The following is a 23,804-nucleotide window of genomic DNA, read 5'->3' on the forward strand; positions in this document are numbered from 1 at the left end:
GAGAGTGCGAAAACGTAACTAAGCCAGTCGTTCCATTTGCCTGCCTGGAAGGCAAGAGTTCTGTCTAATAATCTTTTGTAGTGGCAGGCTTTTATTGTCAGATAGGTGAACAGATGTATTCTTCGTGTGGGCCGAAGATAACTTGCCAGATTGAAGTGGGAAACCAGGTAGGTGGGGGCCAGACCAAATATTGATTTATAACATAGACAAGCGAACTTAAACAGGATTCGCGCCTCTAGGGGCAGCCAAAGGAGTCTTTGATAGTAGGGGCTTATGTGTTCCCATTTTTTCAGCCTAAAGATCAGACGAACTGCCGAATTTTGAATGACTCTTAGTCTTAGAATGGTTTTTTTGAAGGAACCCAAGTAAATAATGGCACCATGCCAGCACATATGTATGTATGTATGTATGTTCAGTTTATTTGATATACCGCTTTTCCTTAAAAGTGTGACTGGGGGTGGTCTGTAATCTGGGGTTGGGCAATATGATAAGGAGAGGGGTGACTGGCACATCTGTGCTCTTAGAATAATTCTGCTTTCAAGGTGGCTTGCAAGCAGAGTAATTCATTTATCATGTGAGTCAGCAAACTGTGGTACTAAGATACCACAGTATATACTAAGGCATGGATTAATGAGACAAAGCCAACATGGATTTAGTCCAGGGAAATCTTGCCTCACCAATCTACTACATTTCTTTGAAGGGCTGAATAAACATGTGGAAAAAGGTAAGTAAGTAAGCCAGTTGATATTATGTATCTGGAATTCAAAAGGCATTTGACAAAGTACCTCATGAACGACTCCTGAGGAAATTAGAAAGTTATGGGATACAAGGTAATGTCCTATTGTGGATTAAGAATTGGTTAAATCAGAGAATAGGATTAAATGATCAGTATTCTCAATGGAAAAGGGTAGATTGTGAGATTCCTTAGGGGGTCTATGCTGGGACCAGTGCTTTTTAACATATTTATAAATGATTTAGAGATGGGAATAACTAGTGAGGTAATTAAATTTTCTTTTTTTTTTTAATTCTTTATTCATTTTTAAAACTTTCATCAAGTGTACAACGTATCATAATAAACACAATTAATCAGAGCACTTGCATATCTTATCATTATAATCTAAACATACAAATGTAACCCTCTCCCCACCCTCCCTCAAATCTCTTCATTCATAATAAGAAACCTATATTTGTATCCCTCCCCCTCCCATTACTATGTATGATTAATAGAAAAATGGCATTTAATCATGACAAAAAGACATTAATGGCTCCCAAATTTTAATAAAATTATTATAATTTCCATTTTGTATCGCTATTGATCTTTCCATTCTATATATGTGGCATAATGAATTCCACCAAAAATTAAAGTTCAACTTAGTATGATCTTTCCAGTTATTAGTAATATGTTGGATGGCAACTCCAGTCATGATCATTAAAAGTTTATTATTACTCGATGATATCTGACTCTTTTTTCTCATATACATTCCAAATATCACAGTATCATAAGATAACGCTACATGGTTTTCCAATAAACAATTTATTTGATCCCAGATTGAGTTCCAAAAGGCTAAGATATGGGGACAGAAGAATATTGTTGGTAATTAAATTTTCTAATGACACAAATTATTCAAAGTTGTTAAATTGTAAGAAGATTGTGGAAAATTGCAAGAGGACTTTGCGAGACAGAGAGACTGGGCAACCAAGTGACATTTAATGAGAGCAAGTGCAAAAAGGATGCATGTGGGAAAGAGGAACCCATGCTATAGCTATGTGATGCAAGGTTCCACATTAGAGTTGCCATACTGGGACAGACCAAAGGTCCATCAATCCCAGTATCCTGTGTTTCCAACAATGGCCAACCCAATTTACAAGTACCTGGCAAGATCTCAAGGAGAAAAACAGATTTTATGCTACTTATCCTAGGAATAAATCCTAAATAAATCCTAAGCGAGTTACAAAGACACATACATAAAATACAAATAAAATAACATAAAACAGACATAAAATGAAATTCCACTACTTATTTCTAGGATGTCATGTCCTGGTCCTGCAACCAGGACGTGACGTCAGGAGGGAGCCGAGACTAACACTATGCCCTTACTATGCCACTGGAACCTTCCACCTAATATAAATCTCTCTTCAAAATGTGCATTAACAGTGGAACATACATACATTTTTGGTATTTCAAAATAAAATCCACCAATATACTTTCTCTCCCTTGAGCTGAACACCGTTTCCCACAACTTTTTTCTGTAGTTAAAGTGTGATTTTTTTGTTGTTGTTGTTGTTGTTCAAATGCTGTTTTTACTTGGCTAAACATGCTTATCTGTGCAAAAATGTAGCACAATTGTCCTACCTATGATTAATGGCTCAGTTTAATCTTGCAACTATACAGTCTGTTGTGACAATTTAGCAATATGAGATTTTAAATCTCTTATGCTATTCACTGATAAATTTTATACAGTACATTATTAAAGTGTCACATTCTCTTCCCATATGCTTTTTTATGCTGAAACACATTAATTTACTTTAAGAACATAAATTATGTGTCATATTGTTACATTCTTCTCTTGTTCACTCTTATTTTTATTGAGATCAACTCATCCATTTGGAGGCTGCAAATGAAGCCAAGCTAAGTATGGGAGACTTCGTCCATCAGGCGCTACAAAACCAAGCTGAAACCAATAATGTAGAGGCTATGTGGTCAATCCTGAAATGCACCTTGCATGAGGCAACAAACCGCTATATAAAAACAGTAAGCAAACGACGGAGGAAGAACAAGCCCCAGTGGTTCTCTGCAGAGATCTCAGATCTTGTTAAGGAAAAAAAAAAAGCTTTTATTTCCTACAAGCATACAGGAAACAGGGTGACAAAAGAAGACTATCTGACCAGGTCTAAAGCAGTCAAAGCGGCAGTAAGAGAGGCCAAGATTCAAACAGAAGAACAACTAGCGAAAAACATTAAAAAAGGGGATAAATCCTTCTTCAGATACATTAGCGACAGGAAACGAAACACAGATGGAATAGTACGTCTCAGGAAAACAGACGGGACCTATGCAGAAACGGATTCTGATAAAGCCAAACTACTAAATGAATACTTTTGCTCAGTCTTTACTTGTGAAGCGCTGGGGACCGGTCCACAATTGCAAGCAAGGCAAACATCGGAAGACCCGTTTCAAAACTTCAAGTTTACACCCAGCAGCGTCCATGGCGAACTATCAAAACTCAAGGTGAACAAAGCCATGGGACCGGACAATCTACACCCCAGGATTCTTAGGGAGTTGTGTGATGTCCTGGCAGAGCCGCTATCCGTGCTGTTCAATCTTTCCCTAAGTACCGGAAAAGTCCCCATGGACTGGAAAACAGCTAACGTCATTCCATTGCACAAAAAAGGCTGCAGAACGGAAGCTGCAAATTACAGACCGGTCAGTCTCACCTCAATAGTGAGCAAACTCATGGAAAGACTTATTAAACAAGAATTAGATACGATCCTGACCGAGGAGAATCTACAGGATCCCCAGCAGCATGGATTCACAAAGGGAAGGTCCTGTCAATCCAATCTGATCAGCTTCTTTGACTGGGTTACAAGGAAACTGGATATGGGGAAGTCTCTAGACGTCGTGTACTTGGACTTCAGCAAAGCTTTTGATAGCGTCCCGCACCGCAGATTGCTGAGCAAGATGACTTCGATGGGATTGGGAGTGATATTGACGACATGGGTCAATGACTGGTTAAGCGGTAGAATCCAGAGGGTGGTGGTTAACGGTACCCCCTCCAATACATCGGAGGTGACCAGTGGAGTGCCACAGGGATCGGTCTTGGGACCGATCCTTTTCAACATATACATAAGAGACCTGACTCAAGGGCTTCAAGGTAAAATAACACTATTCGCCGATGACGCCAAACTATGCAACATAGTAGATAACAGCACCTTACCCGACAGTATGGCGCAGGACCTGCTCTTATTGGAACATTGGTCCTCGACTTGGCAGCTGGGCTTTAATGCCAAAAAATGTAAGGTCATGCACCTAGGCAGCAAAAACCCATGCAGAACTTACACTCTGAATGGTGAGACCTTAGCTAGGACTGGGGCAGAACGTGATTTGGGAGTAATCATTAGTGAAGACATGAAAACTGCCAAGCAGGTGGAGAAAGCTGCATCCAAGGCTAGACAAATGGTGGGATGCATCCGAAGAGGTTTCGTCAGCCGGAGGCCCGAAGTTATAATGCCCCTGTACAGAACCATGGTGAGACCTCATCTTGAATATTGTGTTCAATTCTGGAGACCACATTATCAAAAAGATGTGCGGAGAATCGAGTCGGTTCAGCGAATGACTACCAGGATGGTCTCGGGACTCAAGAACCTCCCATATGAGGAAAGACTGAATAGACTACAACTATACTCGCTCGAGGAACGTAGAGAGAGGGGGGACATGATTGAGACTTTTAAATATATCACGGGCCGCATCGAGGTGGAAGACGATATATTCTTTCTTAAAGGACCTTCAACCACAAGAGGTCATCCGCTGAAAATCAAAGGTGGGCAATTTCATGGCGACGCCAGGAAGTATTTCTTCACCGAAAGGGTGGTCGATCATTGGAATGAACTTCCATTGCAGGTGATTAACGCCAGCAACGTGCTCGATTTCAAAAAGAAATGGGATATGTATGTGGGATCTCTAGCCGGGTGAAGTCTGGGGGTGGGTCATTAAGGTGGGCAGACTTGATGGGCTACAGCCCTTTTCTGCCGTCATATTCTATGTTTCTATGTTTCTAAGTAGCTATTCAGGTCATCTAAAAATACAAACTTCCTACTTTCTGTAATCTGTGAGAAAATATAATCTTCTATTTCTGCGTCCCACATACCTAAGCAGGCTCAAGACGACTTACAAAGAGAAGAGAGTAGGGAAGGAGAAAAGGGGAAACATGGGGCAAGGGAAGATCTGAGAAGTTTAAGTATCAAAGAGGCTAGTTTTCAGTTTTTTCTGGAATGTGTAGTAGTTGGGTTCTGTTCTGGTCGTTTCAGCGAGGTTATTCCATGTTTTCACTCCAAGGAAGGTGAGCATGGAGTGAAAGACTTGCTTGTATTGGAGATTCTTTGTTGAAGGGAAGTTCAGTAGTATCCTGTTAAGGGTTCTGTGGGAGGTAGACCATGCTTTTGAGAAGAGTTGGATGAGTGGAGCCGCTGAGTTTCCATGAATTATTTGGTGTATGATGCATGAAGTTTTAAATTTTATTCGTGATGGGATGTTATAATCGAATCATACATATTTATTTATTTAATAAACTTGTATATCGCATAAATCCTAAGCAGGTTACAAAAACACATACATAAAATACAAATAAAATAACATATAACAGACATAAAAATTTATTTCTACAGTATACCGCAATACCATTAAGTTCTATGTGGTTTACAAGATAGAATAAAAAAGCTGCATATAAACAGTTGAATATAATACATTAATTTCCTAAAAATCTTGTAAACAAATATGTTTTCAATTGTCTCCTAACTTGCTGATATGAGCAAGAGGTCACTATTAGAGAATTAAAATCTTTATCCCATATTGCAGCTTGAAATGACAGAAGAGGTTGATGATATTTTTTATATTGACAACCTTTAACTGAAGGAAAGATAAATATAGCATGCGTGCGTCAAGAGTGCTTTGAATTTACAAATGTGAACAAATCCACAAGATAATTAGGTGCAAGGCTGAACAATACCTTATGCCTTACAAATAACAATAACAAAATAATAAACATGGATATAAAATTCCTCATTCTATATCTATTGCTTCTTATTAAACAGTGCTTCACATCTATTTAAAAAAGCTTCCATAAATAGGGATTTTTCAAAAGCCAAAGTTTTTGATGGTTATTAAGGAAAAGATTTTCTTGCAGAGTCAATTGCAAATGCCTGAGTCTGACTTTGAGCAGTTTATGCGAGATTTTGGTATGCATTTTTTCGGGCTCCTTTTATCAAGTTGAGCTAGCGGGGTTAACGTGCGCGACTTTTCATCAGGCGCTAACCCCCACGATGGCCTAAAAACTACCGCCTGATCAAGAGGAGGCAGTAGCGGCTAGCGCGGCCGGTGGTTTAACGTGTGCTATTACGCGCATTAAACCGCTAGCGCGGCTTGATAAAAGGAGCCCTTTCTTTAATGTTCTCCAGCTATATTTCACTGTAGTGAACTCATAAATAGTTTTATTAGATCAGTTATCCACATTGCACTGAGATCTTAATCTGCTCAACGGCTTCGGGTTTTATCTTATACTGTTCTACATGTCTGTCAGCGGATTACGTTAAATTGTCATGCGCACTAGACCTTAATGCCAGCATTGAGCTGGCGTTAGTTCTAGCCACGTAGCGCAGGTTTAGCACACGCTAAAATGCTGTGTGTGCTAATAACGCTAACGCAGCTTAGTAAAAGGAGCCCTAAGACTAACCCCCTTTTTTACAAAGGTGCGTTAGTCCACGCTAATCGAATTAGCACACGCTAAACACTAATGCATCCATAGACTAACATGCACATATTAGCGTTTAGCGTGCGCTAATTCGTTTAGCACATCTTAGTAAAAGAGGGCCTATGTTTCATATTTGGATATTTTGGCCCTGATTCTCTAAAAGTGCGTCCCGATTTTAGGCAGCTGTAGACATCCTACAGCTGTCTAATCAGCCAATCGGGATGCACGTTTTTTTTAAAAAAATGCTCCCCAGGCAGGCCTGAAGGCGCCTCTGGGAGCCTAGGGAGACCCGCAAGATGCCTAAGCTCGTCTAAGGGCCTTAGGCGGGCCTTAGGCTGAACCTAGGCAGCCCTACGCGTCTCCCTAGTAGATGAGAAGCTTAAAAATGTAGGCCAGCAAAATGCTGGTCTACATTGTAAGTAGACGCGGCCGCTATACTTATCGCGGCAAGGGATCTCTCTGCCGCAATAAATATAGTGGGCCGTGGCCCCTGACCGATCACTGGCAGGAGGGTGCCCAAACCCTCCTGCCCGAAGACGCACCCCCCTCCCCGACACTACCGACCGCCCCCCCCGACACTACCGACCGCCCCCCCGACATTACCGATTCCCCCCCCCGACAATATCGGTCGCTGGCAGGAGGGTGACCAATCCCTCCTGCCCGAAGACGCACCCCCCCCGGCGCTAACAACCCCCACTCCACCAAACCTGTTCTTACAGATGGGTCTTGCACGTCGAGCAAGCAGGCACGCCTCATAGTGTACAAATGAAAAAAAGGTAAAAAAAGATTTTACACTTACCATATATTTCATAGTGTACAAATGAACAGAGCCTTTTTAAGATTAGTATAAAAGTACCATATTTTTTGCTCTATAAGACACACTTTTTTTTCCCCAATAAAAGTGGGTGGAAATAAGGGTGCGCTTATGGAGCGAAAAATACAGTATATACTCTAACTCTCCTATTTTATTTTTTAGGTTTCTAACATTTGTATATAGGCTTTTCAAATTCTGATTTTTCCTTGTGTCTACAGGCTGCTGAGAAGATGACAGGATAAATTTGAGTCCTATACTCTGCCTTTCTCTTAAACACTTCTGGCTTTCTTTCACCATTATGGAAACCTTTCTATTGAGACTCCCTAAATATCCTGTTTCAATAGTATCCTTCAAGGATACTTTACACCAAACCATCTGCTTTTGGGCAACTGTCAACTCCTCCCCATCTCAGTTGTTGTTTTTTTTCCAATTCTTTATTCATTTTTTTAAAAAAACTTACAATAAGTGTAATAGCATTTAAATCATTTTGATCTCCAATACAACACATAGGGGTCCTTTTATCAAGCCACGCTAGCAGGGTTAGCGCATCAGACATTTCATCACGCGCTAACCCCTGCGGCCGGCAATAAAACGAATGCCTGCTCAATGCAGGCATTAGCGGCTAGCGCGGCAGGCGGTTTAACGCGTGGTATTACGCGTGTTAAGCCCCTACCGCAGCTTGATAAAAGGACCCCTTAAAAATCTGTTAAAATACATATCATAATTTATCCCCCCTCCCCCAATCAATTACATTCCTTAACTTCAAGAAACCTACACACAAACTCCATTCCAACAATCCTTATTTAATATTCAAACCATAAAATCTCTTCCCTCCCTCCCCATCTCAGTTTAAAAGCTGCTCTCTTTTTAAACAATAGTGCCAGCAGCTTAGACCCATCCCAGTTAAGGTGGAGTCCATCCTTTTGGAACAAGCTCCTCCTTTCCCAGAAGGTTGCCCAGTTCCTAACAAATCTAAATTCCTCATCCCTGTACCATCATCTCAACCACACATTGAGACTTCGGAGCTCTGCCTGCTTCTTAGGTCCTGTGCATGGAACTGGGAACATCTCTGAAAATGCTATCCTAGAGGATCTGGATTTCAGCTTTCTACCTAAAAGCCTAAAATTGGATTCCAGAATCTCCTGCTCACATTTTCCTATATCTTTGGTACCTATATGTACCAAAACAGCTGGCTCCTCCCCAGCATTATCTAAAATCCTATCTACATGTAAGTGATGTGTGAGGTCTGCCACCTTTCTACCAGGCAGGCAAGTGACCAGGCAATCATCTTGCCCAACAACCACCCAGCTACCTACTTGCCTAATGATTAAATCACCAACTACAACAGCTGTCCTAACCCTTCGCTCCTGAAAAGAAGGCGCTGGAGACACATCCTCAAAGCAAGAAGATATTGCATCCACTGGTGGGCAAGTCGTGGCTACAGGATTATTTCCTACTTCACAAGGGTGATGCTCTCCTTTTAGGAAACCTTCCTCCTCCAAGGCAGTACAGGGGCTGTCAGACTGGAGGTGGGACTTCTCTACAACATCCCTGTAGGTCTCCTCTATGTACTTCTGTCTCCCTCAGCACCTCCAAGTCTGCTACTCTAGTCTCAAGGGAACGGACTCATTCTCAGAGCTAGGAGCTCTTTGCAGTGAGCACACACTTATTACTTCTCACCAACTGGGAGATAATCATAAGTGTAATAGTGCAACAGACTGGATAGCACTCCTATCTCCATCTTATTATTGAGTTGATTAATTAAACCCTATTAAGCTACTAGGAATATATTAGACTAGTATAGAGAACCTTAGAATTACATTGTATGCTTTATTTATTGTTTGTTTCTTAGAGAGCCTTAGGATTATATTATATGCTTATTTAGTGTTTGATTCTTAGCAGGTAATGAAATATAATAAGAATATGTAATAAAGATTCTGTTGTCCTAATTAGAAAAATTGATTATAAATTAAGTCTATAAGTAAAGAAATGAGCTAGGAGTAGGCAGGAGTGGGGAGGGTGGGCAGATCCTGCGCTGCCTGCTAGAGACTATCTTTAGCAGAAAGTTCAAGCTTAAAAACTGTAGAACTATAAAAGGCTTTTATTCTATGAAGACAAGCTACCATATGTACTTGAATATAAACTGATCCGAATATAAACTGAGCTGACCCCTTTTTTTCCCAAAAAGGAGATAAAAAAAGGTTGATTCAAATATAAACTGAGATTAGAAACTTGGTTTATCCTGGTGAGCCAGTATACAAAGACTACACATCCTTGCCATAAGTTTTAACACTATTTTTTTTTTTTTACATTAAATATTTTTATTAGTGTAAAACTAAACAATGCTTACAATAACAGCAGTTTTAACAATATCTGTTTAGATAAACAATCCCTCCCACATAACCTCCCTGTTTCTTACCCCTCCCCCCCATCCCCAGCAGCAGAATCAAGCAGCACTAGCAGGTACTGGCAGACTTTGAGCAAGCAGAGATGCTCAACATATGGCAGATCACCAACCGGAGGGTAGTTGGACCTGTGCATGGTCAGTGGATCAATTGCCAGATGCAAGGAGAGCAGATCAGCGGCAGCAGCAGCAGCACCTGGGAGTGGAGGTCAGTGGTTCCATGTGTGGGCCTGCGCATGGAGGTCAGTGGCTCCCATGGGAGAGGTGGTAGAGATTGGTGGCCTAATGCACAGAAAGTGGATCGGCAGCGGCAGAACCTGAAAATGAATGGAAGTTGGTGACTCCAGAGGCTAGTCAGGCCTATGCATGGTCAGCGGATTTGCAGCGGCACCCAGGAGTACATGGAGGTCAGTGGCTGGGGCGTAGAGGCATGTATTTTGAATATTGGCTTCATTGAGAGGGTGTGTGTGCTGCAGATAACAGCTCAAGGAAGGGGGGAGGGGCGGCCTGCATGTAGTAGGGTGATGCAGGAGTTCAGCGGGAAGCAGGAAGAGAACAGCCAGTGCTGATAGTCAGGTGGTGGCTCAGATATAAACCAAGACCCCCACTTTTGGCCCATGTGGCCATTTTTTGGGCCCACAAATCTCGGTTTATGGTCGAGTATATACGGTATGTAAAGTCTGCTATTTTAAGATCTAAACTGTCTATATAAGGGAACCTACAATTTAGCTTTTATCCCCAAACTTAGCAAAGCTCAGAACAAAATAATATATACTTACTCAAAGATATGTCTTTAACTCCTCTCCTCTCCTCTCAGAAAGATGTGCTGCCTTCTCCACCAAGCATATGGCAATCACGTAACTGCACCGTTTAAAGAACCTTTCATCAAAGGTAGGTGCTAGAAATGTAGGCCAGGATTTTAAAGGCCTACATTTCCAGCCTACCTTTGATGAGAATCACATCTACGGAGGTGTCTTAGAACGCCTAAGGTAGTTTATGGTGTTTAACCACACCTACTGTGACCTAGGCATTGTAAGGTACCTCTGTAGACACAATAAAGGCATTGCTTTTTTTAGACACTAGAAGGTGCTTATATTTTTATTTATAAATGATTTTTAAATGGCTTTACCAATTAATGCAGGGTTTTACTAAACTGTGCTAGAGGTTTAGTGTGGGCCAGCAACGTAAATGCTCTGATGCTCATAGGAATTCTGTGAGTGTTGGAACATTTACCTTGCCAGTCTGCTCTAAAAACCTCTAGCGGTTTAGTAAAATGAGCCTTACGTTTGGCATCAGTAGGACGCCTACCAGCACCTAACTTAAGGTGCATTTTTAGAATATGGGCCTAAGTGCTTAAAACTCTTTGGTAAAACAGCCCCTGTACTAGCCAATTCACGTATTTATATTGCACATTCTAATATCATCTTCAAAATGAGAAAATCCCTTTAATTTATCATGCTTATATAGATTCATAATTTTTTCTTGATACTGTAGTCTTTACTACTTTTCTCTAAATTTTACAAATTGATAACTGTAACAGACCAAGCTAAAACAAGCCAAACCAAGCTAAAACAAAGCTAAAGCACTATTCATTCAAGCCTATGCAGAAACTGTTTGCAAAATTTTATATTGCTAAGAATTTAGAAGAAAAGCTTTGCGCCATACAATTTATGTTGAAATTTCTGGAGTCTTACCCCCCCCTCCCCCCACATATAATCAAAGAAAAAATGCAATAGTTCTTTTAAACAGAATAAGAATGGGTTTATTGTTTTCAGACTGATACCACCACAGAACTGAGCTAGGAAGAACTCTCTCATTTGTCTTACAGTAAAAATGTCAGAAGAAAGCTATAACAGATTTATTATTCTAGTCATAGTGGAACTGTCTATTCAAATTCATATCAGAACTACACATTTTTCACACACTTCTTTTAGAAAGAAAAAAATCATGATGCTTTTTAATAGTCATAATTCATACCTTTAAGTTTTTACTATTCACATTTCATTCATATATAGTAAACACTTCCTGTGTTATACATTTTTCCTTCCGTATTCATGGTTTCAGCACTCGTGGTTTCGATTATTCACAGTTTTTGGCTTGCTGGATCCTCCCCCAAATGACATCATCCCAGAGTCATCCTTCAGCGTGCAGATAAAAAAAGCAATAAAAAAACAGTCGCCCGGGTAGAGATCTGAGAGTGGGAAAGTGTGGAGTGTACACACACCTGGGGATCAGAGAGGAAACATGCAGGACATGGAGGAGCAGAGCACCTGAGGTGGCTATGTGATTCACCAGAGTGGGAGAGCTGCTTGTCGGTGCCATGTGAGAGATCATGCTTGCCATGCATAGACCTTGGATCAGGATGGCAGCCAGAGGAAGATGTATTTCTGCAGGTATCTACCTCTGCGGTCAGGAGCCTTCTGCAACCCGCAATCTGGGCTCGGGCATGCGCATTGAGTGCACAGGCTTGGGTTGCCATGCACCCCAGAAACTCCACCTTGTTTGTAAACAGTGCACCCCCTTCTTTTCCTTCCTGGAAAGTAAAAGATCCCTTCATTGACTTCCTTGAAGCCGAGAGACACACGCACCTTCTGATTTTCACTGGCCGCCGCTCTGTTAGCTCGGTGGATAAAGTTAAGACTGCCTTTTTGCTGTCCTAATTGTATCCATTTACTTAAGTAGTTAGCAGACTAAATATTGCTGTTAATCGATTAAAAAGCTGTGGCTCTGCCTGAACTCCACCCATGAACAATCCCTTGGCTAGCCGGTTGCAAATGGAGAGTTGGAGCTGATATTCAGTGGCATTACCTAGTTAAGAGTCACAGAATATTGGTAGCCAGTCAGCTAAGCAGGGTTTAACCAGGCATGAGCCCACTACAATTGTCTATTGTAGGGGTGTCCAACGTGCGGCCCAAGGACCGCATGCGGCCCCGTGAAGTATTTTGTACGGCCCTGGTCGAGGGCGATGCAGTGTTTTTCTCTGCTGCCCCCAGGTGTTTACCGCCTTGCTGGCTCCCTCCTCTGTCTTGCTGCAGCATTTGTGCGGCCTTAGAAAAAAAATTTTCGGCCAATGCGGCCCAGGGAAGCCAAAAGGTTGGACACCCCTGGTCTATTGCTTATGTTTGGATTCTTCTTGCTATATACTGCCTTGGGTGAATTTCTTCAAAAAGGCAACAAAAAAAGTCTAATAACTAACTAAATAAATAAACAGTATAACATCTACATGCCAATCATGTATTTGCAGGTGTATAAACAGCTTTGGAGGTATCTAATCTTTTACATTTGGTCAAACAATTTGAGAGGCTGAACATAATAAGTATTTTTATTATTCTTTTACATGTGTATTTATTTCTCAGGTTGAAGCAGGCTTCATAGTTATTGACCAGTGATTGTAATGCCAGAAAATTAGTTTGGAGAGATAATGCTTATAAAGGAGCCCTTTTACTGAAATATGTTAAGAAATGGGTTTAGCACATTTTAATGTGGGACTTTCCTGCACACTAAGTCCATTTGATACGTGGCCCAAAGATAAGGCTTTTTTTAATTTTTATTTTTTCAGGTCTTGCGCTAATTTTTTCAGTGGTGCACAAAAGCTGCAAAAATAGAAATGCAGTGACCCCTAAATTTTATATATGGCACCTTAGATTGTGTGCACAAATCAGCATGCAGTTTTGGAGACCATACCTTCAAAAAGATATAAATAGAATGGAATCAGTCTAGATGGCTGCTAGAAAGTTGGTTAGTGGTCATAAATCGTATGGGGAAAGACTTAAAGAACTTAATATGTATACTCTAGAGCAGGGGGTCCAACCTGCGGCCCCGTGAAGTATATTGTGCGGCCCCAGTCGAGGGCGATGCAGTATTTTCCTCTGCTGCCCCCGGGTGTTTACCGTCTTGCCGGATCCCTCCTCTGTCTTGCTGCAGCATTTGCACGTTTGTGCAGCCCCAGAAAAATTTTTTCGGCCAATGAAGCCCAGGGAAGCCAAAAGGTTGGATACCCCAGCTCTAGAGGAAAGATGGGAGAGAAGGGAAATGATAGAGATGTTTAAATATCTCCATGGTTCGACAGAGGGAAGGCCCCAGCGGGGGAAGCAAAGCAGCTTGTTCAGAGCGCTGCCGCCACTACTGTTTTGGATTATTTTGAAGTGGAGGTATGTCAAGCTCACGGTGGGAGGATCAGTGGAGTTCTGCACAGAGAGATGGGAAGGAGGGATAGAAAGACGCTAAAGAGAGAAGACCTGGCCCCAGCAGGAAAGGCTGCAAAGCAGCCCGTTCAGAGCATTGCCACTGTTTTTGTAGGTCTTGGAAGCTGCTGCACAAGGGGATGGATGAGAGGTGAGGAAAGATGCTGCACAAGGGAGGGGGGAGAGAGAGAAAGGAAAGAGGAAGGGAGAGATGATTGGCAAATTGGGCAGCACTAGTGTCAGGGATGGAGTCGGGGAGTGTCAGGGTGGCTTCAGGGGTCGATCTTAACTAGGGCTTATTTTTGGGGTAGGGCTTATATTAGGAACATCTTTAAAAATCATGCTAGGGCTTATTTTCGGGGTAGCTCTTATTTTCGGGGAAACATGATATCTCCTGTCGCTCCTGAGCCTGACCAAAATTGGCTGCTAAAGATATTTTATAGAGGAGTTAAAAACTGTGGGTCTGATATTCAGCTGGTGCAGGGTAGCCCAGTGCTGGAGCTCAATATGTATATTTAATGCTGGACTGTTTCCAATGACTGGCACTGAATATCCAGTTTTATCTTTAGCTCATTAATGCTGGCTTTTACAAAGCTGCAGTTGAGGTTTCTACTGCACTCATAGAATTTGTGTCAGAGTAAAAGGATCCCTAATTACTTAGTGGCTAAAGATAAGTCTGTTATTTATATAGCATATTTTAGCTTTTCAACATAGCTGGTTAGACGCTGATTATCCATGCCCAGCCACTCAATACCTGTGGTTATATGCTAGTTAACCAGCCAAGAGCCATTCCTGGCCAATTAAATAACTTTCAATATCAGGGGGGAAATCTGTCTTTACATGAAAATGTGTGATAAGATTAAATGGGGTTAATGAGTCGATGAAACCTATAGAAGAATATTTTATTTGAGCTACAGCACTTAGCAGTTTAGCTGCCCAGTCCTCAGATTTCGGGGGTTCTGTGTCTGGTTCCCAATTGGATAGGAATTGCTAGTCATTTACCAGGTGGTGTAATAATTCTAATGCCTTCTTACATTCTTTTACTTGTTATTCAATCCCTCTGTTTTATATATTTTCTCTGTGCATGAAAAGCAGGTGACTTATGCAAAACTGCCATGCCATTTTTCCTGAAAACAATTTTGCAGAACTTATGCATTGCATTTAATATCAATATATCTTTATATTCAAACCAAAGATGAAAGAACCATCACCCTCCCCCCCCCCCCCCAGTCTCTCAAGATGACATTAGCTCTCGCAAGCTTTCCCACAGGGTAACATAATGCTATTGGGTCTTGTGCGGAGATCTAGCATAGGACCAAATCTCAAACTGAGCTAACTCCCGAAGTCTACACCTCAGTGGCGTACCTAGCATATGTGACACCCGGGACCCATCATTTTTTGACACCCCCCCCCCCCATCTGTATGAAAAACATGATTTTTAGTAACAAGCCACATGTCACACATGAGTACTTAGGAAAAGGCAGCATCTTACATATTGCAGTGAGCAGTACAACATCAATACACCCATTGTAAAACTAAACAAGCCAGACTAGTACAGATCAATCCTGCAGTCAAGCCTAACAAAAAACCTTGTCTTTCGAACACACAGAACACAGAAAACACCTTCGCCTAGTATGGAATATGTAATCACAAACTAACCCCTCCCTCTTTTACAAAACTGTAGTGTGGATTTTAGCCATGGTGGTAACAGCTCTGACACTCATAGAATTTTGAGCATCAGAGCTGCTACCACCACGGCTGGCGCTAAAAAACGCTCCACAGTTTTGTAAAAGGGGGGATAAAATAGAAATACATAGACAAAGGTTAAATTGAACCAGTAAGAAGCTGGACTCTGCATACAGTGCACCACAGAAACAGTGACACATGTCTCCTAAAGCAATAAATAAATAGAACATTTTTTTCTATCTTTGTCTTTTGTGGTTTCTGCTTTCCTCATCTTCTTGTAACTCTCTTCCTTCCATCTACTGTCTGCCGTCTCTCTTCCCCTATATGGCATCTTCTCTCCTTCTATGCCCCTTCCAGAAACTGTATGCCTCCCCCTTCCATCTCTCCGTTCACCCCATTGGTCTGGCATCTCTCTCCTCTCCTTCCCTCTCCCACTCCTTTCCTCTGCAATCTCTTTCCCTTTTTTCCCTCATTTTCCTTTTCAATTTATTTTCTGCATCTGTCTAGATTACGTTCTTACTACCCTCTCATCAATATCCTTTTTTACTGTCTACCTAAAGCTTGCCACCTCTTTCCCTCACTCCTCCAGTGTTTCCCTAACTCAATCCTTTACTCCCCATCATGTGCTCTCTTTTTATTTATCCCCTCCTTCCATCATGTACCTTCTTTCTCCAACCCTTCCATCTAGTACCTTCTCCACTCTCTGTCTACTTCCATCCAGCGTCTGCTCCCCTCTTTCTCTCCTCCCATTTCCTTCCTGCATTTGCTCTCTTATCTCTCCAATCTTCATTTCCATCCAGCATAGGCTCCCCACTACCATCCAATGTCTGCCCTTTCTCTCGCCATCCACCCCTCTTCAATCAGCATCTGCCCCTTTTCTTTCCCTCCAATATCCTTCCCCCTTATGTCTCTTCCCTTTCTCTGTACATCAATTCTATCAGCACCACCCTTTCCATACCACCCTGCCCCCTTTCTTTCCCTTCATAACTCTTCCATTCCAGCAATCCTGCTCCTTTCTCTCCCTTCATGCAGCAAGGTACCACAATGACTGTAGCTGCCGGCTGCCAGTCCATCCCACTTAGACGTACTTGCTCTGGAGTGGACTCAGCAGCCGCATGCTGTAAGGTCCCGCGATGAATCGTCTGCTGGCTCTGCTCCGGCAGATGCAGGGAGATGTGGCAAAGTCTCGCAATGACTGCGTCTGCCGGGTCCACCCCCTCCGACGTAACTTACTTCTTCCGGAGCAGAGCCGACAGACGAGTCATCGCGGGACCTTCCTGCACCTCAGCGTGGCTGCTGACTCTACTGCAGAGAAAGTAAGTCAGAGGCAATGTGACCATTTACGTTTTTCATCAAAAGGGGACATCTATTAATTGACCGTGTATCCTTTCTTTCATTTCTTTCTTTCTGCACTCAGGCCCAATTGTCCCTTTCTATTCCCTCCCTCCTTCCTTCCCATGTCCTTAGTGCCCCCAGTGCCTCCTTCCTGTGTCCATGGTGCCCCAGTGCATCCTTCCCTTGTCCATGGTGCCCCCAGTGCCTCCTTCCTGTGTCCTTGGTGCCCCCAGTGCATCCATCCCGTGCCCATAGTGCCCCCAGTGCCTTCTTCCTGTGTCCATAGTGCCCCCAGTGCCTCCTTCCCGTGTCCTTAGTGCCCCCAGTGCCTCCTTCCCGTGTCCATGGTGCCCCCAGTGCCTCCTTCCCGTGTCCTTAGTGTCCCCAGTGCCTCCTTAAATTCCCCCCCCCACTGCCTTCCAGATTTTTTCACCCCCCAAAGCCAGCCTGCCTATCTGCCTACCTATCTCCCTCCTTCCCTGCTGTGCTAAAGCCAGCCAGCTTGCCTGCCTACATCCTGCCCTCCCTGCCGCGGAAAAAAGAGAAAAAAAAGCGCCTTTCCCCTTCCTTTCTCCCGGTCTGCGCCTGCAATCTTACCTCCCCCTGCTGACAAGAAGTCTTTCCACGTCAAATCTGATGTAGGAGAGGACGTTCCAGGCCAGCCAATCACTGCCTGGCTGGTCTGGAACGTCTCTCCGACGTCAGAATTGACGTCGGAAAGACTTCTTGTCAGCGGGGGGAAGTAAGATTGCAGCAGCGCGGGCCGGGGGCTAGGAAGGGCAGGAGAACCCGGACCTGGCCGGCTGTGCACCTCCCCAAGCCGTGCACCCGGGGCGGACCTCCTCCCCCGCCACTGCTACCCCTCCACTGAGACACTAGTGGTGTGTCCACTGATATCTAATAAGTCAAAATCAGTTTCTTAACTAAAAGGATTTATATTGGTGTTTCTAGGTTTACATAAAGGAGTTTGCATCATACCTGAAAACACACTGGGTATCTTTGAAAGAAAGCTTTTCACAGTACGAATTGGAATTCCATTTTTTTCATCTTGCATGCGGGCTATAATATCTTCCATCTGTAAAGTAAATGTAAAATATAAAAAAAGCTTCAGAATAAAAATATTAATGCAATCTAAAAGGTAGAAGCCATATTCACATTTTCAACAAAGAGAATTTGGTATTTAAACTCAAAAACAATATACATGTGTAAGTGGTTATTTCAGAAAATGCTCAATTTATACATACCTGTTGATAATATGTAGAAATTGCAAGAGGGGATGTTGGGATGTGTTTTGGGCATGGCCTTGTTAGGTCAAAAATCAGTGCGTATACTACCCATTTCATCAAGGGAATGCACATATGTGACCTAATATTTCTACATCAGTATTTGTAACTACTCCTTGGCACATGTGGAGGGCCATTTTCGATATGATGTCCAAATCCAAGTTTGGACGTTTTGCAGAAGATTCACAAAAATCCAATACCAGACATGCCCATTTTCAAAACATTTGCAAAATGTCCATCCTTTTTTTATATGGCCATTTTTTTCTAATGTGCATCTATCTTTTAAAACTATTTTTGATTTTTTTTTTTTTTTAAAGAAAAAAGCACATCCAAAAGAAAAACACACTAAACAAGTAGGAGGGGCCAGCATTTTTAGTAGACTGTCCACACAGACATCCCAGCAAAGCGGGGGCAATGCAGTAAACTCTTCATAAAAGGTGCCAGATATACATCTCACCATAACCCCCTTATATTGTGTGGTAAGCCCTCTAAAACCCACCCAAAATGTGCTGGGCCCAACTACAAACCTCTCCAATAGCCTTTATGACCTCAGATGTCAGCATTATGATGGTCCAGTAAGTTCTGGATTGGTTTTGGTGGGCTCACACTCTCCAGCACAAGTGTAGTAGTTAGAGTGGGATATGGGCATGGGTCCCTTTCTCTGCAATCCACTGCACTGACCAATGGCATAGTAAGGGGGATAGGGGGTGCTGACCACACCAAGTACTATTTTGGTGGGGGCGCTAGCACCTCTGCCCTTCCACACCACACCAGGGGGGTGTTATGAGCAGAAGAATCGGCGGTAGGCCAGGCTTTGGCACTGGAGGGAGGGAGACAGACAGAAAGGCAGGCAGGCTTCGGTGCGGCAGGGAGGGAGGCAGGCAGGCAGGCAGGCTGGCTGGCTTCAGGGGAGGGGTAGGACAAAGGCTGGAAGGCAGGGAGGGAGACATAGGAAGGAGGGAGGGAGGAAGGAGAGACAGAGAAAGAGGGGGGTTATAAGCAGAAGAAAGACTAGAGAGGGAAAGGCTTGGACCAAAGGGGAAAGACAGGAGGCAGATCCTGGACTATGGGAGATGCAGACAGAGTAGGAGAGACCCTGAGGAAGAACAGAGAGATGGAAGATCATAACAGAGGAGGAAGAAAGAGGGAGACCAGGAACAAAGGTGGTGGTAGGTACAAAGGAGAACTGACACTGGATCTGGGAAGGGTAACAGAGGGAAAAGAGAGAGAGACCTGGACCCAAAGGGGATGGGGCTGGATTGTGAAAGAAATGTTGGATGTGAAAGAAAGAAAGATTGGATACACAGTCAGAAAGAAGTGCAATCAGAGACTCATGAAATCACCAGACAACAAAGGTAGGAAAAATGCTTTTATTTTCAATTTAGTGATCAAAATGTGTGAGTTTTGAGAATTTATATCTGCTGTCTATATTTTGTACTATATTTGTCTATTTTTCTATAGTTGTTACTGAGGTGACATTGCATATTTTAAAGTCATCTGCCTTGACATCTTTGAAAAAAACACGAAACTCGTAAATGATAATTAACATTTTCTCTGCATACAGTGCTTTGTGGACTTTTTAAAATTTTATGGTTTCCATTGTGAATTGAAAAGATATTGTGTGTATATGAAAAATGAATGGAAGAAATTTGGGACAGGGATGGAGGCGGGGCTAGGGTGGGATTGGGGGTGGGACTGAAAATTAATAGATGTCCCGTTTTGATGAAAAAAATAAATGGTCACGTTACCTATACGCCACTTCTGCTTGCTATTACTTTATTTACAAGGGCTAGCCAGAATAAAATCAAACAGATAATTTTTCTTTTCTCCTAGTTAGCACTCTCACAAAAAAAACTCAGATTGTGTGTACTCGCACTCACACACATTCTCACATATCTGACAAATGCACCAATTTATACCAGAACATGCTTTTTTCTTCTTTGGCAGGTCCATCACTTTAGTTTACACAGTCAGTAAAAAAAAAAAAAAAAAACCCTACAATGGCCTGACACTGGCAAAACTGATATATATATATATATTTTTTACTTCACTATTCTCCTTTATTGTCATTTGGTATACATAATACACACATACCTTGAACCCAGTAAATCTGTGAAGCTCAATCTTTAATTAGCCTTCTAAACTTCAGTTTACCTTTACCTTAATTTTATAAAACAAGCCAGTCTCAGGTACACATCAGTCAAACGTCAGTCTCACATCTTCAAGCCCTCCTCACTGATAATGCCAGGCAACAACAGTAACCAGAATGTTTACCATGGTTACCAGGGCAACCAGCAGGCAAGTGTATGCTTTGTACTAATATGTCTCTCATAATTCTATAGTCCCTGCACCATACCAGCTATAGCAGTGTTTTTCAACCTTTTTTGGGCAAAGGCACACTTGTTTCATGAAAAAAATCACGAGGCACACCACCATTAGAAAATGTTAAAAAATTTAACTCTCTGCCTATATTGACTATATATAAAGTAATTCTCTTGAATAGGAATCAAATAAACACAAAGAAAGTATTTTATAATTACTTTATTACGAAATAAAAATTATAAAAATTATAAAATACTTTATTCAGTGCGAAACCTGGGCCTGTTTGGCTGAACACAAAGCTGATATTCTGGCTGGAATCGAAGAAAGACACACACGTAGCTCTTCGTCAACAGCTCTCAGTCTCTCTCTGTATTTGGTTTTTATAGCATACAAAAATAGACAAATATACCCTCCATCCTTTTTATTAAACCACAATAGCAGTTTTTAGCGCAGGGAGCTGCGCTGAATGTCCAGCGCTGCTCTTGACGCTCATAGGCTCCCTGCGCTAAAAACCACTATTGCGGTTTAGTAAAAGGTGACCATATTGTAAAATATAGACAGCAGATATAATAAATTCAGAACTGTGCATAGTAAGTGAAGGGAAGTTTTCATCTCTGGGAATTTACCCAGTTAACTATTAAGTTATTTGGGCAAATTCCTTTGAAAACTGTGGTAATACTGCCTCCACTTTGCTAAATTTAAAATAAAATCATTTTTCCTACCTTGTCTGGTGATTTCTTCTTCTGACTGTGCATCCAATCTTTCTTCCCTTCTATCAGCCTGTATGCTTTCTCTCCTCCACACCTCATTCCCTCCCCCAACTTTTTCTTCCTCTCTCCCTGACCTTTCTTTCTTTTTTTCTGTTTCTCTTCTTTCCTTCTGTTTCCCTGCCTGCCCCCTTTCTTTCTTTCTCCCTGTCGTTCTCCAAGCCACTGCCACTGCCGCTGCCATCGGGGAACAGGAGTCGGACCCACCAATGGATAACAGGCCCCAAAGCCGACGCCGACGCATGCTCTCCCTGACGTCAATTCTGCAATCGGAGAGGAAGTTCCGCCCAGCCAGGCAGCGATTGGCTGGTCCGAACTTCCTCTCCGACTGCAGAAGAAGACTTATCGTCTCGATAGATTAGATCGCCAAGACAAAGTGAGTCCTGGGTGATCGACTCACTTTGCCTTGGCGAGCTACTGGCGCCCCTGCCTCGGGCCCCCTGTCAGCTCCGGGCCCGGCGGCCCTGCGGCACAGCAGGCAACATCTCGCGGCACACTAGTGTGCCGCGGAACAGCGGTTGAAAAACACTGAGCTATAGCACAAACAAGAACAAACTGCATTCCCCCACCCTAGGATTCATACTTTTTTAAAAACTTGGTTACAAGAGGACCAGAAGATGTTCCTAAAGTCAGTACTGTTACCGACAGGTCATATGGTTTATTTACTGGTAGAGTGTATGGGTAAACTAAAAGACACTGTGCTCATTTTATTAGACATGCTGTAAATATTAGTAATCAAAACGGTTAATGGATTGTTTTTGCCGTTGGTTGTTTATTTTGCTATCTAAAATAAACCTTTATAATGTACTAGTGTTTAAGCCCGTTACATTAACGGGTGCTAGAATAGATTATTCTGATCCAGTATGGCTATTCTTCTTATGTCTTACCCCCGTATTCAGGCTCCCATTTCCCCTTTTACGTTCCATATTTCCACCTTTTTTCACCAACTTAAAAATCTGTCCCTTTTCTCCGTCCTTCACCTCTATAGAACTCCCTCTCCATTTCCCCTTTCCCCATCAACCTTCACTTATCTTTTATTATTACTGATGACAATTTTGCAAGAGGTAAAAACTCTGTATAGTTTATAAATCTTTCCTTTAACTGTTAAAGGAAAGATTTATAAACTATAAAGAGTTTTTACCTCATGCAAAATTGTCATTTCTTTAATAAGACATTAACTATTTTTTCTGCAACCCTCCAAGTACCCTATTTTTTCTACGTCCCTCACAGTTAAAGTTTAACATCTTTCCTTTCTCAAAACTGACAAATTTTAATCACTATATTGAAAATAAAATCATTTTTCCTACCTTTGTTTGGTGACTTTATTTTCCTGTGCTTTTAACTATGTTTCCAGGGCCTCCTGCATGCTTCACCTCTGGTTCTCCTTCCCTCCCCCATCTTCTCTCTTCCTTTTACCCCCCCTGTCCAGCAGTACCCCTTCTCCCTTCCCTGCTTCCCCTGTCCAGCAGCACCTCTTCTCCCTTTGTTTTACCTCCAATGCTCCTCCTGCCCAGCAGTAGCCCTTCCTTTTACCTCCCCCCTGACCAGCAGTACCCCTTCCCTATTCCCCCTGTCCAGCAGTACCTCTTCCCCCTTCCTTTTACCTCCCCCCTGTCCAGCAGTAGCCCTTCGCCCTTCCTTTTACCTCCCACCTGTCCAACAGTACCTCTTCCCTATTCCCCCTGTCCAGAAGTAGCCCCTCTCCCTTCCTTTTACCTCCCCTATCAAGCAGTACCCCTTCTCCCTTCCTTTTACCTCGCCCCGACCATCTTCTCCCTTCCTTTTACCTCCCCCCTGTCCAGCAGTACTTCTTCCCTGCTCCCCCTGTCCAGCAGTACCCCTTCTCCCTTCATTTTACCTCATCCCTGTCCATCTTCTCCCTTCCTTTTCCCTCCCTCCCTGTCCAGCAGTAGCCCTTCTCCCTTCCTTTTACCTCCCCCTGTCAAGCAGTACCCCTTTCCCTGCTTCCCCTGTCCAGCAGTAGCCCTTCTGCCTTCCTTTTACCTCCCATGTTCAGCAGTACCCCTTCCCAGCTCCCCCTGTCCAGCAGTACCCCTTCTCCCTTCCTTTTACCTCACGCTTGTCCATCTTCTCCCTTCCTTTTACCTCCCTCCTGTCCAGCAGTACACCTTCCCTGCTCCCCCTGTCCATAAGTAGCCCTTCCCCCTTCCTTTTACCTCCCCTATCAAGCAGTATCCCTTCTCCCCCCTGTCCAGCAATACTCCTTCCCTGCTCCCTGTCCAGTAGTAGCCCTTAGAATCATAGAAAATGATAGCAGAAAAGGGCCAAAGCCCATCAAGTCTGCCCACACTAATGACCCACCCCCCTAACTTTACCCTCCTAGATATCCCATAGCCCATCAAGTCAGTCCGCTCTGATTGCCCTCTCCCAATTTACCCTCTTAGAGATCCCACATGTGCATCCCATTTGTTCTTAAAATCTGGCACGCTACTGGCCTCAATTACCTGCATTAGAAGTTCATTCCAATGATCAACCACTCTTTCGGTGAAGAAATACTTCCTGGTGTCGCCATGAAATTTCCCGCCCC

The 23,804-nt window shown here is 42.8% G+C and overlaps 1 protein-coding gene across 2 annotated transcripts in view; it reads right to left on the bottom strand.

Moving 5' to 3' along the window:
• RGS7 (regulator of G protein signaling 7) overlaps positions 1 to 23,804 on the bottom strand; it is a 495,704-nt gene that overhangs the window by 328,022 nt on the left and 143,878 nt on the right. For both annotated transcript variants that reach the window (XM_033939445.1, XM_033939446.1), the window contains exon 2: positions 17,863 to 17,959. In XM_033939445.1, the coding sequence (XP_033795336.1) occupies positions 17,863 to 17,959 (97 nt within the window). The remainder of the gene's footprint in view (positions 1 to 17,862; positions 17,960 to 23,804) is intronic.

Source organism: Geotrypetes seraphini, chromosome 3 (genome assembly GCF_902459505.1).
Source record: "Geotrypetes seraphini chromosome 3, aGeoSer1.1, whole genome shotgun sequence".
Taxonomy (NCBI): domain Eukaryota; kingdom Metazoa; phylum Chordata; class Amphibia; order Gymnophiona; family Dermophiidae; genus Geotrypetes; species Geotrypetes seraphini.